At 51.5% G+C, this 17,512-nt stretch overlaps 1 protein-coding gene across 4 annotated transcripts in view; it reads right to left on the reverse strand.

Moving 5' to 3' along the window:
• The window catches only part of ASAP1 (ArfGAP with SH3 domain, ankyrin repeat and PH domain 1), a 265,358-nt gene that overhangs the window by 227,905 nt on the left and 19,941 nt on the right, over positions 1–17,512 (reverse strand). For all 4 annotated transcript variants that reach the window (XM_016119801.2, XM_016119799.2, XM_016119800.2 and 1 more), the window contains exon 2: positions 5,889–5,974. In XM_016119801.2, the coding sequence (XP_015975287.2) occupies positions 5,889–5,947 (59 nt within the window). In that variant the 5' untranslated portion in view covers positions 5,948–5,974. The remainder of the gene's footprint in view (positions 1–5,888; positions 5,975–17,512) is intronic.

Raw genomic sequence — 17,512 nt, forward strand, 5'->3', positions numbered from 1 at the left:
GCCAGACGCTGCTGCTGACGGAGGTGCGCTCGAGGTGCATTTCACAGAGCCGCAGCGGCACAGAGAGCACCCCCAGGAAGCCGCTGGGCCTTGAGTCGCTGGCGCGCCCCACCTGCAGTCACTTGGTTGGTGGAGCGGGCACTGTGTTTTGCCTCGCCAGCACCCGGAGCCTTTCCTCTGGCGACTGCACTCCAAGTCCCCACTGGGAACGCTCCCCTTTCCAGCTCCCAGTCCTGTGGTTCCCACAGCGCTGACCTTCCGCCCCTCCTCTGGCTCCGAGCAGTCAGGGCACGTGGGTCTGTCCTGCCAGAATCCCTTGCCCACAGCCATCGGGACCCACGACCCAAGTTGCACCAATGGGAATCAATTCAGAGATTTTGCGAGAAATTCCAGGGAGAAAAGCTCTCTGTCTCCTGGGGTCGTTAGACTGGAGTTGGAGGACAGGTGCTTCTGGAAGCCACGACACGGAGAACCCGAGAATACAGCCGGAGCAGGGGGACACACCGCTGAGACAAGGCAGAGGGAGAGAGAGCCAGTGATGAGGCAGAAAGAAAGAGACCAACGGTGAATCCAGTCACTCCCGGGGTCAGGTGTGGCCTCCGGGCCCGGCACCGACCCCTCTGCTACGTGAGCAAGGCAATCCTCCGAGTGCCGCAGCCAGCCTGAGCTGGTTTTCTATCACCCAAAGCTAACACCGTGCGGGCGCACACGGGAACGTACCCCCTGGTGCCCTGATCCATAGCTCCGAGCCCCTGCCAGCCCCCACCTCAAACCTGGCGAAGGGGAGGGTGGCACGGGGGAGGGGGTCGCGAGAGAATTCAGACAGCAGCCTCGGCCAGCACGCCTGCCACGGGCCTGAGCGCACACCGTCGCTCGCACACTGACTGGGGGAAGCTCCATTTCCAGCCTCCTCTCCCACCAAATGCGCACAGTTTGGCATCTCTCCCCCGAGAAGCAGCTAGAAGCAGGTCCGCGGCTCAGGAATCTAACGATCATCTTGTGGCTGATGAAGAAGCAGAGGCAGCGAAGAGCCGGGCGGGGCTCCCTGCAGCCGGTCGAGCTAATGACCCGCCCGCGGGGACTCTGTAAACCTCCGTTCTCAGTTCCACCGCCCAGCCCCAGACCGGCGGCCTACTCTCGAGCCTGGCGAGGCCTTCCTCACGTCGAGAGCGACGCCATCTCCGCCGTGGTTATCAATTCTCGGGAAACCCCGTGTAGTTGCTTTCGAGCACCAAACCCCACATTTCTGCTGAGAAGCCCTCGCAGGAGCTTTGGGCCCTGCGGAAAGCCGCAGGGCTCACTCCCCTGGCGTTTTAACAGAGAGAACGGCTCTCTCCTCGGCTCTGTGAAATGCATTAGCTCACGGTTTCCATTTCAAACCCAAATCAAATCAGCTTTAACATGGATCGGGTACCCGAGGCTGCTGCTTCCCCTGCGACTGATTATCTTTGTCAGTCCTAGCATTTTGGAATGACCCAGCAGGGGGAAACGAGAACACAGAGACCGAGGTCTATGGAAAAGCCCGGGTCTCGTCCGATTTTTTCTTTATATTTATTTATTTATTTTTAATTGAGGTTAATAATCGGACGTAAGTTTCAGGTGTACGACATTCTAATTTGAAACCTGCACGCACTGTAGTGAGCTCAGCACTGAAAGCCTTGCTCCCTCCATCGTCACACATTTACCCCGGCTTTACCCATTAGGCCTCTCCTGGCTCCACTTCCCCTCTGGTAACCACCAATCTGTCATCTGCATCTACGAGTTTTTCTTTTGTTTTGCTGACTTGCTTCCAACCCATTTTCCATCACCCGTATACACATACGAGGGCCCGCCTCGCCTGTGGACGGAGTCTACAAGTCAGCTGATGCCCACAGTCAGCTCAGCAGGGGCCACTGATTCGAGTTCAACTCCAATATGTATTTACTGAACACCTACTATGTGCCCGGCCCTATGTCAGGCACTGGGGTAACATCTGTAGGCAAACAGCCATCACCGCCACCCCCTGGGGGCTTGTGGTCCGGTGGGGGCGGCATGCACGCACAAGTAAACACACAAATAATTCCAGATGGTCACACACGCTAGGAAGAAGATATCCAGAAAGAATGAGGCGGTGAGGAAAAACCTCTCGAGAAAAGTGCATTTGAGATGAGACTCTAGGACAACAGTTGTCACTCTCGCGAAGAGGGGAAGGCTAAGGGACAGGAGGTGCAAGAGCCCCGCAGGCAGAGAAACGGCAGGAGGCAGAGTCCGGAGACAGGCCGCACGCGCCGACGGTGAGGACGGGAAGGGGAAGTGGGGTCGGCCGACGAGGACGCAGCAGCCGGACCGCGCTGGCCGCAGCGAGGAATCTGGGCTTGATCCTGAGCAGCACGGGCAGGGGGCCCCTGGTGGGCTTTCAGCAGAGGCACGGCATCTCATTAGGGAGAAGTGGGGAGAAAAATCCATGCCGGATGCATTAAGTTTGAGGTGCCAGCTAGACTTCCAATTAGAGATATTAATTAGGCATTTGGGATAATCAAGTCTGGATCTCAGAGGACAGGCTGGAGATATAATTTGGATGTAGTCGGCATACAGATGGTCTTCGAAAACATGAGGTTGGCTGGAATGAGGGGTGACCTACTGAGAGATGGAGAGAGAGGGCAGAGTCACTAGAAAAACAGGGTTTTGAGACGAAGGGAGCGGTCGGTTGGGTCAAATGCCTTTTGGAAGCTGAGCTAATTGTAGAATAAGTCTGAGCCTTTGAGATTTGGGGGTGGCGTGGAGGAGGGCTTGTCTTGAAAGGCTCTCCTTACGGCCTAGGGAAGATGTAAGAACATAGGGAGTAAAAGGGGGGATTCCGCTTTGGCCATTTACCAGCGCTGTGGCCTTAGACAACTTCCCAAACCTCCTCGAGCTTGTCTTTACAACAGAAACAACCATAGTCCCTGACTGCTGGCCTCCGGAATTACGAGACGATAAATTTCTATTAAGCCGCTGAGCCTGTGGTACTCCGTCACTGCAGCCCTTGGGGACAAATACGATATTGTCTAATCTTTTAGCTCCATCAGGACAGAAGCTATGTTTGTACATCTTGGTACCCCGGAAGCCGACACGGTCCCTTGGACAGGGTCAGTGTCTGGACAGTGTCAGGTGAGCAAGCAAGTGAAAAAATAAAGTGTCAACTCAGCAGGAGGAGAAACCATGTCTTTTGTCTCCTAAGAGACTGGAGCAAAGTAGGTGCTTGATAAATACTTGTAGAATTTATTTTTTAAATGAATGGATGATAAGCACAGGAAGACTTTGTGATGCGTTTTAGCCATCTATTTCCCCAGGATTCAGTGTAGGGTGGCATGGCATGTAGTATTGTTTGATGAATTTGGAAGGAAGGAAGGAAGGGAAAAATAAAGGGAGAGAAGGAAATAAGACCAGGATCACAATTTTCCAATACTCAGTCTAGGGAGAAACTTCCTTCTTTTATGTATCTAATTGAGGACTGGCTGATACTCTGGAATAACCAGTTGAAGTTTAAAAAGCCCCAATTATACCGAAAGGGCTTGGATATCAGCGTTTTTCTAAAACACACTTCTTTTCCTTTAACAGCCAGAAGGTTTTCCAACCCTTCCAACAATGTCAGAAATGCAGCTCAGAGTTGAGAGGTCAGCGCTTCTGTGCTCGGCTCGAGGGACACATTTCCTGTCCGTGTGCGGCATTCGTTCCTGACCCCTGTCCTGCGGCCAAAAAGGGACATCAGCTGTGCTCAGGGAAATTCGATTTGGGCTGACAGCTGGCAACATGATAATGACAGGGCATCTGCCATGACCTTTGGGAAGCCAAAGGCAGGCGGAGCAGTCACAGAGGTTTCTCCTGGCCTTGGCACAGGAGGGGCTGAGGTTTAGGTCAGTTAGTTTCTATGTACAGAGAAGAACCTTGGAAATAAGGCCAACTGATTCCTACTGCTGGCTCAGAATCCAAGCCGGCTGCCATCTGCTGTCCCCCTGCCGTCCTGGTGGCATTTTGAGTGAAAAAAAAAAAAAAAAGAAAGAAAGAAACATCTTTATTCCCCTGGACTTCAGCGTTCCCAGAAGTGAAAACCGCATCATTGTGGGGTGTGGTTTCATTCGCGCATTCATTCATTCATTCATACATTTATTTTAATAATCAAACAAAGTAAGAGATCCCTGGACTAATGTCTTGATAACTGTAGCCAGCCTCTGCTCCTGTGGGTGCCCCTTCTTGTCTACTGAACTCCGGGCTCCGACATCTCTCTGTTGCATGGGTACCAGCTGGAGATCAGTATCTGTCGCAGTGACAGACAAGGAAAAGAAAAGCCGACCTGACCCCTCCGCAGGGCTGGGGAGCGGCGAACGGAGCAAAGTGCTTGATGTCTTTTTGATGTAGCCCGCATGTGGTCTATCAGTTTACCTACCGATGTTGCAACTCCTCCCTGTCGAAAGGGATGGACCTCCTTGTTATCTGTGTGACCGGCTTTACATGCCGCTCCTGTGGCCTCAGGGCCTCCCGCATGGAGCCTCACCCAGCAGCTGTCAATCCGTATGATATTTACTTACGTCTTTTCTGTTAGGTAAGAAAGGCACGCACGTCTATCTTCTTTAAGCCAATGTTCTTTAAGGTTTTAACATCATTCGTCACAAAACCTCATCCTAAATAAGGCACCGAGTTATTGCAATTCAAATACATATCACTGAAAAAGACATCTGCGAAACTAATGGCACCTTCGTGTTGTTGGACTCGTGATTTAAAAAAACAAAACAAACCACGATTTAGGGTAACCCTGTCCTCGTCAAACTGTGAAAATAAGCGGGCGAACTCGTTTGTCTTGGAAGGTGGTAAAAGACCCCTATCACCTCATGTCTAGGTCACATAAAAGCCTCTCAGGTTGGCCTCCCTGCCCCTAGCCCCTCACCTCCCCGCCCATTCCGGACACTTTTGCTTGTCTAACCACCCTTAAAAATTACTTTTATCCTAAAATTTGGAATGATTACCACGCTCTATGGCCTACTCTACGGAAGACACACTATTGTACACCTTTATTTCTGATCTGCACAAGAAAAGCTGAAACAAACACCGGTCCCCTTTCACGGATAAGGAAAGGAAAGATACAGAGAAGGTTAGTGACCTGCCTGACGTCGGCCAGAAAGTTGGTGGCAGAGCCCGGATTCAACCACACCCTCCCAGCACCCCGACTCCTTCTGCCAGGCAGCTGACTTCTGGGAAATGCCAGCCACGGCAGGTCGACTCTGTGTCAGTCACCCCGGCGACCTTAAAATTCTCAAATGCTCTGCGTTTCCTCTGCCTCGTTTTCATGGCTCTTCCTGTCCAGTCTAATTTTGCACCATCCTCTGACCGACGCAAACCCCACCCCACTGAGGTCAGACCGCTGAGACTCCATCATGGGCCCCTGTACCAGGCCTCTCTACCAAGAGGCAAAATGGCATAAAAGAAAGAGCCAGGAGACCTGGAATCAGGAAATATTCGCTTTGAATCCAGCTGGGCAAGTTCTTTATCTGTAAAATGAATGTAGTAATTCTTACCAGGTGGGATGCCTAGCTGGATTGAAGGAAGTAATATTTCTAAAGAGCCACTCGGTGAAAATAGCACCTATTACTGTTGGCGATGTCCCTGTTGTTGCTATTTCTGACTTTATTCTGGTACCACCACCCGCCACCTCTCCTTCAGTGTAAAGGAAACAGGTCATGTGATAGGAAACACTTTGAAAAGCCCACAGCTCTACAGATGCCAGTGGTCTGTTCGCACTGGTGCTCACTCACGCCCACGGTCAGATCCGAGCGCTCGCGTTGAGTCGAATTGTGTCTTTTAACCCCCGCACAAGGATCCCTCCACATTTCCCGGCCTGGGCTGTCTGGACAAGATGGGCTACAGCCACTCACCGATTCCATAGTGAATCTCTCGACGAAAAACTGGAGAGCCTGGAGGCTGAAGATCTCATGTCTCAGCCGTCACATCAGAAAATTACCTGGATGGGGGGCAGAAAGGTGACAAGAGTCATTCGGCAGCACTGGGCAGGAGACATTGTCCCAGACCAACACGTGACTGCGCTCGGAGGCCGGCACCCTCGCTAGGAATGTCCTTCCCCCGCAGGGTGGCTGTCCGGGCATGTGAAGGGTGCCGGCCGCAAGCCGCTTCGGGGCTGCGCTCTCCACCGCTGCGTCTGTGCGAGGCCCGGGAATCCTCTGCCATTCTATTTCCAGCTCTCCACTGGAGAGCAATTTACAAGTCATTAACTTCCCTAGACCTTGGCCCCTAAACGCAAAATGAAAGCGTGCCGACAGGTGCGACAGACAGACAGACGGACGACAGACAGACGAACACCTGCAGCTCTGCGCCCGTGGGAAAGGGAACCTGCCCCAGAAAAGAGGCAGAGATAGATGAAGATACATTTTCCAGGCCAGCCCTCCCAAACTCGAGAGCGGATTGTAATTAATTCATGCATATCAAAGCTTAATTAATTGCTGAGTGCACAGAGTGCAGAAAGTCTGAAATAAAAAGGTATTACATAAGGGAACAGCTTCAATATTTGTGGAATGGAGGAGAAATAGAGGCGGGGCTGTGGAAACAAGACGAGCCAAGGGACATGCCTGGTCCTCCCCCGGGGACCCCTCGCCCAGAGCGGCACTGCCGTCCGGGGCCAGGAACGGAGGGGTGCCCTCGGCCCGCCAACCCCTTCACGCCCGTATCCGATCCCTCCCCTTCATGCCGCCCTTACTTCCTGAGGGTCTCTCAACCTGCCTCTGCCCATCTCCCCCGACACAGTCCCGGACCAAGCTTCCGTCACTGTCACCTGGGCCACTGCGACTGCTATCTAACGGGTCTTCCTCCGAAAGCTAGTCCCCCACCTTTAAGCTAGAATAATTCGTTTCTCCTTTCTAATGTTTTATTATGGAGAAATATGTTTATAGACCCAAAAATAGAGAAGAGTGTCATGAACTCTATGTCCCTACCCACCCCCCACCCCAGTCACCATACACTCATAATCAATCCTACCCCATCCACATCCTAATTCTTCCCCTCCCGATGTTAACATTTCAAAGCAAATTCCAAACATCTTATCATTTTAGGCAACAAGAGTATAGCATGTATCTCTAAGATAAGGTCTTTTATAAAAATATGACAGCAATATCATTGCCGTGCCGAAAAAGATAATTCCTCAATTCACCGAATATCCACTGTTCAAATTTCTAATAGTTCCATAAAAAAAAAAAAAAAAAAAGTTAGGTCCGCATCTTACACCTGGCCGATATACAGAATGAGATGTTTAAAACCCAAATCTGTTTGTTTCATCCCTACTTCTCCACCCCCAGCTTAATGCTTTCCGGTGGCTTCTGAGTGCTTTGGGATAAAAAGCCTAATCATTTAACATGGTCTGACTCCTGCCCACCTCTCCGGCCTCTTCTTGTCCACCCAGGCTCAGCCATGTGCGCTCCTCTGAGACCCTGGAACTTGTCATGGTCCTTCTACCCCAGGCCCTTTGTCCATGCTATTCCCTCTGCCTGGACGGCTTCCTCGCTCACCCTCTTTGCCTAGTTAACGCCTGCACTTCCTCAAATCTTCCCTCCTTAGGGGGATTCTTCCTGAGTCTCCAGACTAGACCACAGTACTTATCTTAATGGATGTGAATCAATTGTAAGCTTCGTGAGTACTTTGGATTTGCTCGTTGGTGTTCACCAGCACCGACCACGCAGTGCCCACCACAATATTAATAAATATTTGTCGCAGACGTGATTGAACCATTTCTTTCAAACTTAGATGTCAATAGTGATCAACCGAATCTTTCTGAAGTCTGAATCACGCATTTAGATCAGATGGAACATTGACAAATTGGCAATCCTATCCTAAAGTTCGTATGGAAATGTGAGGGGCTCACATCAGGCTGGATCAGGACTCCTAATTCTTCACTCTCAGCCCGAATCTGAATGACCCATCCCTGCCCTTTGTCAAGTGCAGCACTTCCCATGATGGCAGGTGGTGCTCATTTCCTGGTCTCACCCCATTCTGGGCTGGACCATCGACTTGTTTAGGCAATAAGATATGGATGGAGGAGACAAGGTATGTCTCCCAAGTCCCTCCCTCTTGCACTCCTGTGACGGGTGGTGAGGGAAGTGTGTCTCCCCAGCCCTCATCGGTTGCTACCTTTCAGTCTGAAATGAACCCCAGACTGATGGATGGCATGTGAGGTGGATCCGAACCCGATCAGAAGTCCACCCTGAGCCAGCACAGACTGACTTAGATCAGCCAAACCACGGATGACCCGCAGACCCGTGAGCACGACAATAAATATCTGCTGTCAAGCGAGCCACTGTAATCCTGGGGTTTTTGTTGCGTGGCAAAACCATACTAATACACATGGGAATGGTACTGACGGACACCAGTGAGTAGCAAAACAGGTGGGAAAAAATGAAAGCCTTGCACGCAGACAGCGTAGGTGCGATGACAAATGACAGAGCTACTTCGTGCAGAGTGTCCAGCCCCTTGGTCCCTATTTGACCCTTGCGACAACCCTACAAGGTAGACTTTGGGCCAGTTTTACAGATAAGAAAAACCAAGTCTCAGAGATATGTTGTAATGTGTCCAAGACAGTATGTGGCAGAACTGGGACTCCGACCCGGGTCGGATGATCGAGAAACTCCAAGCCAGGCGTTCCCTCTATAAAAGGGTCTTGCGCGTGCTCAGAGACAGCTGTCACGTGAGTCCCTGGTCCACCAACCCACCTGCACCCTTGTTCCACTTCCTTTCCTGGGGCTTCAGCGGAGGCTTCCGGGATGGAGGGGAAAGACCACTGGGCTTAAAGGCAAACGTCCTGAGTGCAACCCAGCTCCGCCCCTCCGCAGAGCCTCGACCTGCTTGGTGAGCTTCTTTGGTTCCCAGGTCCCTTGGTCTGTGAACTGAGGCTGCTAATCCTAGCCTGGCCCACGTCACGAGACTGGCGTGAACCTCCAGAGATGGTGCGTGCAAGCTGTGTGAGGCGTGACACCAAAGTCGGTTCACACCCTGCTCCCTCCGCTGTGAACCCACTCAGATTGGGTCAGCATCTACGCGGATGTCAGCCTCTCGCCCACGCCGCTTCGGGACCCATTTAGGCTTTGAAACGGATTCTTTCTCAAAAATAGACTTCTTTCCAGTTATGAAAGGAATCTGGGTCCATCATGAAAAAACGTTAAAGCATGAAAACTAAAATCTTTTATTATCCCAATACCTGGAGAAAAATAGGATTTTAAGGCTATTTCCTTTCTGTGACTGGTTTTTGTAAGTGTGAAACAAATAATGCATTTCAATTAATAGGACTTCCTTAAAACCAGGGAACTACCAGGAACTACAAAAATTCTATTGTGCATTCATTCATTCAATCATTCATTCAACAAATGTTTGTTTTGTACCCATCATGTGGCAGGGACTGTTCGAGATGCCTGAAGACAGAACCAAGAACAAAAGATGGTTCATGATCTCAATGGTTCATTTTTTTTTTTTTTAATTCAAATATGGAGCGGTTGCAATATGCTGGGTACTTACTAAGATTAATAACAGCAGCTTCCCTGGACCCTGTACTCTAACCATTTGGCTTCTTGTTGGAAGTGGCCTTCAGAAAAAAATGCACCTGGTTTGGAACTCAGATTACGGCTCTTTGGTGAGTTATTTATCTTTTTTCCCTCATCTTTAATAAAACTGGGATAATTAAAGTACTTACCCCATAGAGTCACTGTGAGAATTAGCAAGGTGATGTAATTAAAGCTCTGAGCAAAATGCTTGGTCCCCACTACTCAGTGAATAAATGGTAACTACTGGTAGTAGCGGCGATGTTGTCTCATCTGATCCGCACGACCATCCCACGAGAAGCTGAAACTCAGAAGTTAGGGAGCCCTTCTGAGGTCATGCAGGTCACCGCTTAGGAGCCGGGGGAGCAGTCCCACCAGGGACCATCTGCAAGTGGAGAACACACCGCAGTATTGCGCCCCCCCCCCCGGGGTCAGGAAACTGGGGCGTTTACGCACCAAGACCCCTCCCTGCCTCACTGGCCGAGCACAGCCGGAGGATGGACTCAGACAGAGACGGAACGCAGCGTGCGTAAGCAAGCGCTCCATAAACACGCCAGAGGAGTGAGCGAACCTGTGATCTCAAGCCCTGTGCTTTCCGCTACGACCTCTCATTTCCCGCCGCCACCGGCGATGAAAGATTTAGAGTGTCTGCCCGCGAGAGTGAACCAGAATTCATTCCCATCAAGCGTCGCATTTTTTATCCACCCACGTTTCTGCTTTTCCATTGAAATGCTCTTCGGGGACTTCGTGACTTACGGTTTGTCAGTCGGGATGGTACTTCCTGCGTGCCAGGCAGGAATAAGAGACATAAATCCTTCGGTATGTGATTTTTCCAATCCAGTCTTTACTGTCGGTCCCCAAATAGGTGTTGAGTTTTATTCAACAGAAGTGACTTCACGGATTCTGGGACTCGCATCCTTTTATAGAGGATGTTATGAACTCCTGAGTCATCTGCAGCTGGCTGCAGCTTGGGCAATTTCTTTTCTCCCATAACATCACAGCAAACACTCTCCCTATTTACTGATGCGATTCTCTCCTGTTCTACGGAAGCTGTGCTTAGAAAATCAGGGAACCTAAAGGAGACAGCTCAACGTATATTTATGCCCACCTTCCTTTTATCTATTCGAAGCCCAACTTATCGAGTCCTACTTGAAATTTCCCCTCTTCCAGGGAGCTTCCTTCACCTTTCCCAGCCCAACGATCTATGCATTTCTGAACTCCTACAGTACTACTAATAGTAATAATAACAACAATAACACTAGCGACCCCTTATCGAGCACTTTCTATGTACCAGACCCATTCCAGGCTCATCCACCAGCTCATTCGATCCTCACCATAACCCTGCAAGAAACTTTGTCTGAATTTTACAGATAAGTAAGCTGAGGCTCACAGAAGTGACACAGCATTTCCGAGACACACGGCTAGTTGGCGGCGGCAGATTCAGGATTCCAGCTTGGAATGGCTTTGACTTCACAGTTCAGGGCTTCGCTCACTATGCTAAGCAAGGCAGTGTGGAGTAGGGTGGGGTACATCTTGTTCTGTGTTACTTTCCGATTGTGCCAAACAGGTAAGTCAAACTTCTCGTGAAATAATTCTTGAATGGGGAACTCTGAGATGGTCCGAGCTGGTCATGGTGATTTCGTACCAATTACTAGGTCTCTCAGTTTCTATATCCACTCACGAGCAATGAGTCCTCATCCTTACCTGTCCCGAGAAGCCCCCAGTTATGCACCTGTGGCCTCTGCACAGGTAACTCTGGACTCTTGCCATGCCTCCTAATTCCTCTAGCCCCTGCCCATCAGCAAGTGTTTGGGATGGGCAGCTGGGGATGCTACAGGCAAGGCCAACAGTGAGGAGGCGAAGCCGAGAAGGCCGAGCTGACAGTCTGGCGGGGGCAGGTTTAGAAACAACAGGCAGGATGCTTCTCCTAAGAGGTCTAATCTGGGGGTGAATGTGATGTCACGGGACCCAGCTCGAACATTTAGTAAGTGCCTACTGTATGCTACTTCCCGTCCGCCAGAGCCTTCCGTGCTGAGAGGCCTCCCTGTTGGGGAAATGCATCATTCATCCATTTATTTACTGAAAACAAAGCTTTGTTAAGCTAAATGCCAAGGATATAATGATGATTAGCGAAACAGACATGGGCTCCGTGTAGAGCCCTTGTTTCAGAGACTCAGATGTTAATCAAATAACCTCACGGGTGAAGAGGAAAAGGTGACGTGCTGGATGCCACGGGAACCTCCAATCCACAGGTAACGAGTAAATCCGAAGCATTTTAAAAAGTTGCATCCTGAGGATTTGATGAATCTTAAAATGAGGGAATGCCAAAGAAACAGCCCCTGTGACCCAAGAAGACAACAACCAAGCAACCTTGAGAGGCGCGCGCCGGAGGCCGGCGGGGCTCACTCGCTGGCCACCCACCCGCGCTGCACGCCAGCGGTCTGCACCCCCACGAAATCACACGCTTCCTTCCGGGTCCCCTGGGAAGAGGCGCACGTGCGGGACGCGGCATCCGCGGGCGCCGAGGGTCTGCTGTGTTGCCGTTTTAACAGCGCGACCGAGGTCCTTCGGAGCAATGGCGTGTTTACTCCCAGGCAGCCCGCCGAGCGCTGAGCCATCTGTGCGGCTGCCCGCGGGGCTCTCCACGGAGAAGCGGGCAGCGGGCGGCCCGGTGCCGGCACCGCCTCCCAAGCAATGGAAAGAGGCGAGCCTTCGGAGCAGGAGGGCTACGTCCACACCTTGGGCAATGCACTTCGCTTCCCTGAGCCTGCGTCTTCTAGAACAACGGGGAAGGCAGCAGGCCGTGACGGTGTTTACGTACATGGCCTTGATGCTCACAAGTTCACTGAAGCCCAAGTACATACTACTGAAGTCACACCTGAGACTTTCTGCGCAAGGGCCTGCTCTCGGCCACCAAGGGACAGGCTGGAAGTCCCAGGGACCCCCGGATAAGGATGCGAGAGGTATGGTAGACAACTCCCACCACTGTGACAACACACGACTAGGAAGGACATCAGCAGCCCAAGGTCCCGCCTCGGCAGCTTCTCAGCAAAGCCAGCATCAGGGGTGTGGTTCCTGGAGCTGATTTTGTCCCCTGGCCACTGCCCTGGGGACAGTCAATGAGGGTATGACTGATGCCTGAAAGTCACCTCCAGGAGCCGCACCTCAGTGTCGCAGCCTCCATCCTGGCCGAGGCAAAAGGAACCAGGATGGAAAGGGCTTTGCGTGGAAAGGCGTTCACCCCACTGCAGGAAGGCACCACTGCTGAGTGCCCACCGGGCAGACACAAGCCCTGTGTGGTCACCAGCCGCTCTGCCACCTTCAACCGCGCTGACTCTTCACCTAGCCCCAAGCAGGGGAAAGCAAAGCTGTCATTATGAACCCTATTTTTCAGAGGAGACAATGGCTCTCGTAGAATAAATAATAGCTGAAAAAGATAAATATAGCTAGCATACGCAGCATGTTCCCTGTGTGTACCAGACACTACACAGCGATGACTTCTTTAACCCCTCTAACAACCCTAGGAGACAGGTATTGTTATTGTCCCATTCTACGGAGAAGAAAAGTGAGCCTATCCAGGACGAGCATCTAGTTAGAGTGTTCACAGCTAGTAAGTGGAACCTAGAGCTGACTCTAAAAGACTCTCCTTTCCTTTAAGTCCTATCAGACTTTCAGAGCAGCGGCAGCCTCAGGAAAGAGGTCTCTGCTGTATGGACTTCTCCCCTAATGCTAGAACTAAAAAAAGACCCGTGACAAGTTAGCAAGACCAGCCTCACTACTCAAGCTCATTCCCATCTCCCCGAAGCGGGTCCAACAGGTACCGCCCATCCGGCAACCCGATTTGACAACGCTCTTTGTAAACCCATTATTCCTTCCGTTCGGTGACAGCCATATTTTTACATTTTGCCATTCCTGAAACACAATGTGTCTTACAATCACTGAAATTTAATGTGGCAGACCTTCTGTTTTCGCCTCCAACGCTGTGACAATGTCAAGAATGCATATTGCCATCACAGGCATCTCAGAATCAAAGGGAAAAAAAAGTATATCTCAGAAATGTTCCGATCTCGTCTAGTTAAAGCTCAAGGTGGTCCTTAGAAGACTGAGAAATGAGAAGCCTAAGTCATCTTCAGGATCCTCCGAAGCACCCCTGCCCCCGGACGAAGAGTCACCCCACAGTCTCCCATCCATCTGCTGCTCAGGCATCCAGGCTTGGAAGCCATGTGTATTCATACTTCTGATCAGAAAAGGAAGGGAGTTCTTCACTTGTCAGTACACAGACAACAAGATCTAATGAATGCCTGCGATATTATAAAACCATGCAGTAAATATAGGACTCTATCTTCTAGTTTGCCATGCATTCATTCATTCATTCATTCATCCCCACAACGGTTCAACAGTTGCCATCAGGTGCCACTCCAAGCTGGGCACCTTCCTCCACCGTGAGGCAGAAAAGTCCATCGACAGCTGCTGGTCACCGCGAAAACGAACTTGGGACAAAGCACAGAAAGAACACAGAGGACGAGACACGGGGGGACCTGGTAGCAGCGTCAGGTTTTGGGGGATGAATGGCGTGACACCCGGCAGCACAGGCAAGCAGAGGGACTTCTGAGTACACAGAGTGACAGATGCGAAGCCACAGCCTGCATTCATGCTTTCACCGGGCAAATGTTTGCGGACTCCTCTGCCACAGCCGAGGCACAGCGCTGCTACATGGCCACCTCTGTCTGACGGCTGAACTGAGCCCCCGGACACCCTGAGGACACCCTGTGGAAACCCCGTGCGCCCCGCTGAGCCAGGCCTTGAATTCTCGTCCCCCCGGCCAGGCCGGTCTCCTGCTCCGGGTTCTCAGCCCTCCCACCCCCGGATGTGGTTTTCACTCTGGGGATCTGGCCAAATACCTGGCCAAGCGGTTTCACCTCTGCATCTCCACGTCCTCGCCCACACGAGTGAGACAGTCAGCACGCGGCAGGGGACTGTAGGGGACCGTCCACGCGGTTAGGGGCCTTGTCTGGCTTCTTCACCAAAAAGTTCTCAACACTTAGAAAATGTCTGCACTAAAGGGCTAGATACATATATTTTTTAAAGTTTTAACTGTGGTTAAAAAACAAACAAACAAACAAACCACGTAACACAGAATTCACCATCTTAACCATTTTTAAGTGTCCAGTTCAGTAGTGGTAAGTACAGTCACGCGCTGTACGACAGACCTCTGGAACTTTGTGAACCTGCAAAACTAAAACTCCGTACCCATTAACCAACGAGTCCCATGTCCCTCTCCCCCCGCCCTCAGCAACCGCCATTCTCCTTTCTATGAGTCTGACGAGACTTCGGGGACCTCACGCAAGTGGAATCATACAGCATTTGTCCTTTCGTGACTGGCTTAGCACACTTAGCCTAATGTCCTCGAGGTTCACCCACGCTGTAGCATGTGTCTGACTGCCATTCCTTTTTAAGGCTGCATAATATTCCATTGTGTGGCTGGACCACATTTTCTTTCTGCATTCATCTATCGAGGGACATTTGGGTCGCCCGCCTCTTGGCTAGTGTGAAGAATGCTGTCACGAGCATGGATATACGGATATCGCTTTGAGATCCTGCTTTCGGTCCTTTGGGATATACACCTAGAGGTGGGACTGTTGGATCACAAGGTAGTTCTAGCTTTAATGTCTGAAGAACTGCCATACTGTTTTCCACAGAGGTTGCACTATTTTAGGATCCCACCAACAGTGCACAAGGTTCCGATTTCTAGGACAGGAAACGCAGTTGAACAATGAATGAAAGATGCATTCGTTGATTGAACATAGCATAAAACATAATAAATAGTTTTTGATATGCCAACACGTTCCATCGATCTCAGACTTACAATCTCAGTAAGTATACTCAAGAATAGGAAGCAACAATAAAATGCCACACTGACCCAACTGCAGGAACATACTGGAAACCTCCACATACAAAGGCCAATGCTGCTGCCATGACCACACTCAGTACCAGCGGTTCCTCCAGGACTTACTCCCCTCTAGTCTCCCATCTTGACCCACCCCCCCTCAGGCCCTGGCACAGGGGCTGACGGTCAACAGACGCACAGCAGTATTTGCTAAATGGTTACAGAGGGGCAGGTCCAATCAAGAAAGGCTTCCTGGAAGAAGATGGCTTCCAAAGGGGGGAGAGGACAGTCTGGCAGAGAGAGAAGAGCAGGTGTCTGACTCATTTGTTTCATCTCATTCCTGAAGGCAGAGGCAGTCTGTGTCTAAGACTCAACACAATAAAGTCACATGACATGATGCAGCAAAATGCTTTTATAGATGCTCAGTAAAAACCCATTCACTGAATACGTGATAAAAATGAAATAAAAAGCAACAAGGGAAACAGCGGAAAGACTTCTACAGGAGTCGTCAAGGTGGGGAACTGGGGTTCCTTCTAAACTCTAGGGAAGTTCTCCTGCGGCCCAAACTCAGCTTTCTCAGCCCACCAGCTCCAGTCGAACGGGAAGCCTTAGAAGACGCCGTGTGTCAGCCCGACCACGGAGACCTGTGACCAGGGGACAGCGCTGCTGGAGCAGTCCCAGCCCTCCAGCCTTTCCAGGAACCCGTCTCTGCTTCTTACGGACGGTACTGCCCGTAACCCTAGAAGGGTCGGCCAACGTCGCCAAGACGTCTTGTGAAAACGAAGTTCCTCCAGAGTCAAGGCTCTCCTAAGGAGGATTCGAATCTTTCTACTTCGCAGCCTTTTGTGTCCCAGGTGCGGCAGGCGACACCCGGGCAGGACGCTAAGCCTGGACGCAGCTGGCTCACTGCAGGCCGAGTCCACTTCCGTCACCACCCGGTGTCACCGAATTCGGGATGCCCACCAGACTGGAAGCCTCTCGGAAAGTCGCCCACCCAGGCACGACAGAGCTGTACGCCAAACAGTGCCCCCTCCCATCCCATTCTTCCCAGAAAAGACCTGGGGGGAAACGGAAAACCCTGCGGCCAGCACAGTGTCTCGTTCAGTAAATGGTTGTTGAATGAATGCATGACCGCCTACACAAACAGCCCCCCACCAACGCTTTCCCAGAACATTCTCACTTCCTCTCAGAGTCCAGTTGCCAACCAGTCAACGCCAGCTAAACCGTGCCCTGGACTCCCTGAAGCCTCTTGCTTTCAGACTGTCCTCGTTATCCTAAGCCTCACCTGGGGCCAGGTGTGAACCAAACTTCTCTTAGAAACCCAGGCTTCCCACCTCCCCCAACCCTCCTTTCCGGGAATGACAAAGAACCACAAGGAACTAGTCTAAGGGGTAATGCTACTGTCCCATTCGGCCTTCGCTACCTGCTCTGGAGACGAAAGCATCTAACAGAAAGTCCATCGGCTCCAAAAAGCCTCGGAGCCACAGCGGTGACAGGAGAGTCCCCGTCCTCGGGTGACACCGCCGCCGTGTTTCCCGGGAGCCGGGGAGACGGCAGGAAGAGCATCAGCAACCTCCCTTCCGGGCAGCCCGGCAGCCTGAGCTGATGCAGGCCGCCTTCCCCCGCTGCCACAAACACGCAAAATCCTGAATGAGCAGATGCGTGTGACTCAAACAGCTCACAATCCATTGCCAGACGGAACGAAAGAAAAGAGAGAAGAACCCCATGCCAGGAGCAAAGGCCACAGCTCCCAGGACACAGCCCCGTCCAGCTGCACAGACACACGCTGACCTGCCACAGCAAGCCGTTCCCTGTGGGACGCGGAAAGGCCGCCGGGCGGTCCCCAGATGCCCTTACAAAGGCCTTCACGGGCTGGGTCGGGACATTCCGACGTCAGCCTGGCCGCTCTGCGGAAGCAGTTTCTGGGCTCCTTCTGAAACAAGAGGTAGGAGCTGAAAGGGCTGGTCCCCCCTCGAGGTTCTGGGGTTGTCATGGAAAGGAGCCGACTGGACCATGCAAGCCTGGAGGGCCTGAGTTTGCAGAAGCCACACCTCGGCTTATTTTGCGAGATAGAAAA

Source organism: Rousettus aegyptiacus, unplaced genomic scaffold, assembly GCF_014176215.1.
Source record: "Rousettus aegyptiacus isolate mRouAeg1 unplaced genomic scaffold, mRouAeg1.p scaffold_m13_p_15, whole genome shotgun sequence".
NCBI classification, from domain to species: domain Eukaryota; kingdom Metazoa; phylum Chordata; class Mammalia; order Chiroptera; family Pteropodidae; genus Rousettus; species Rousettus aegyptiacus.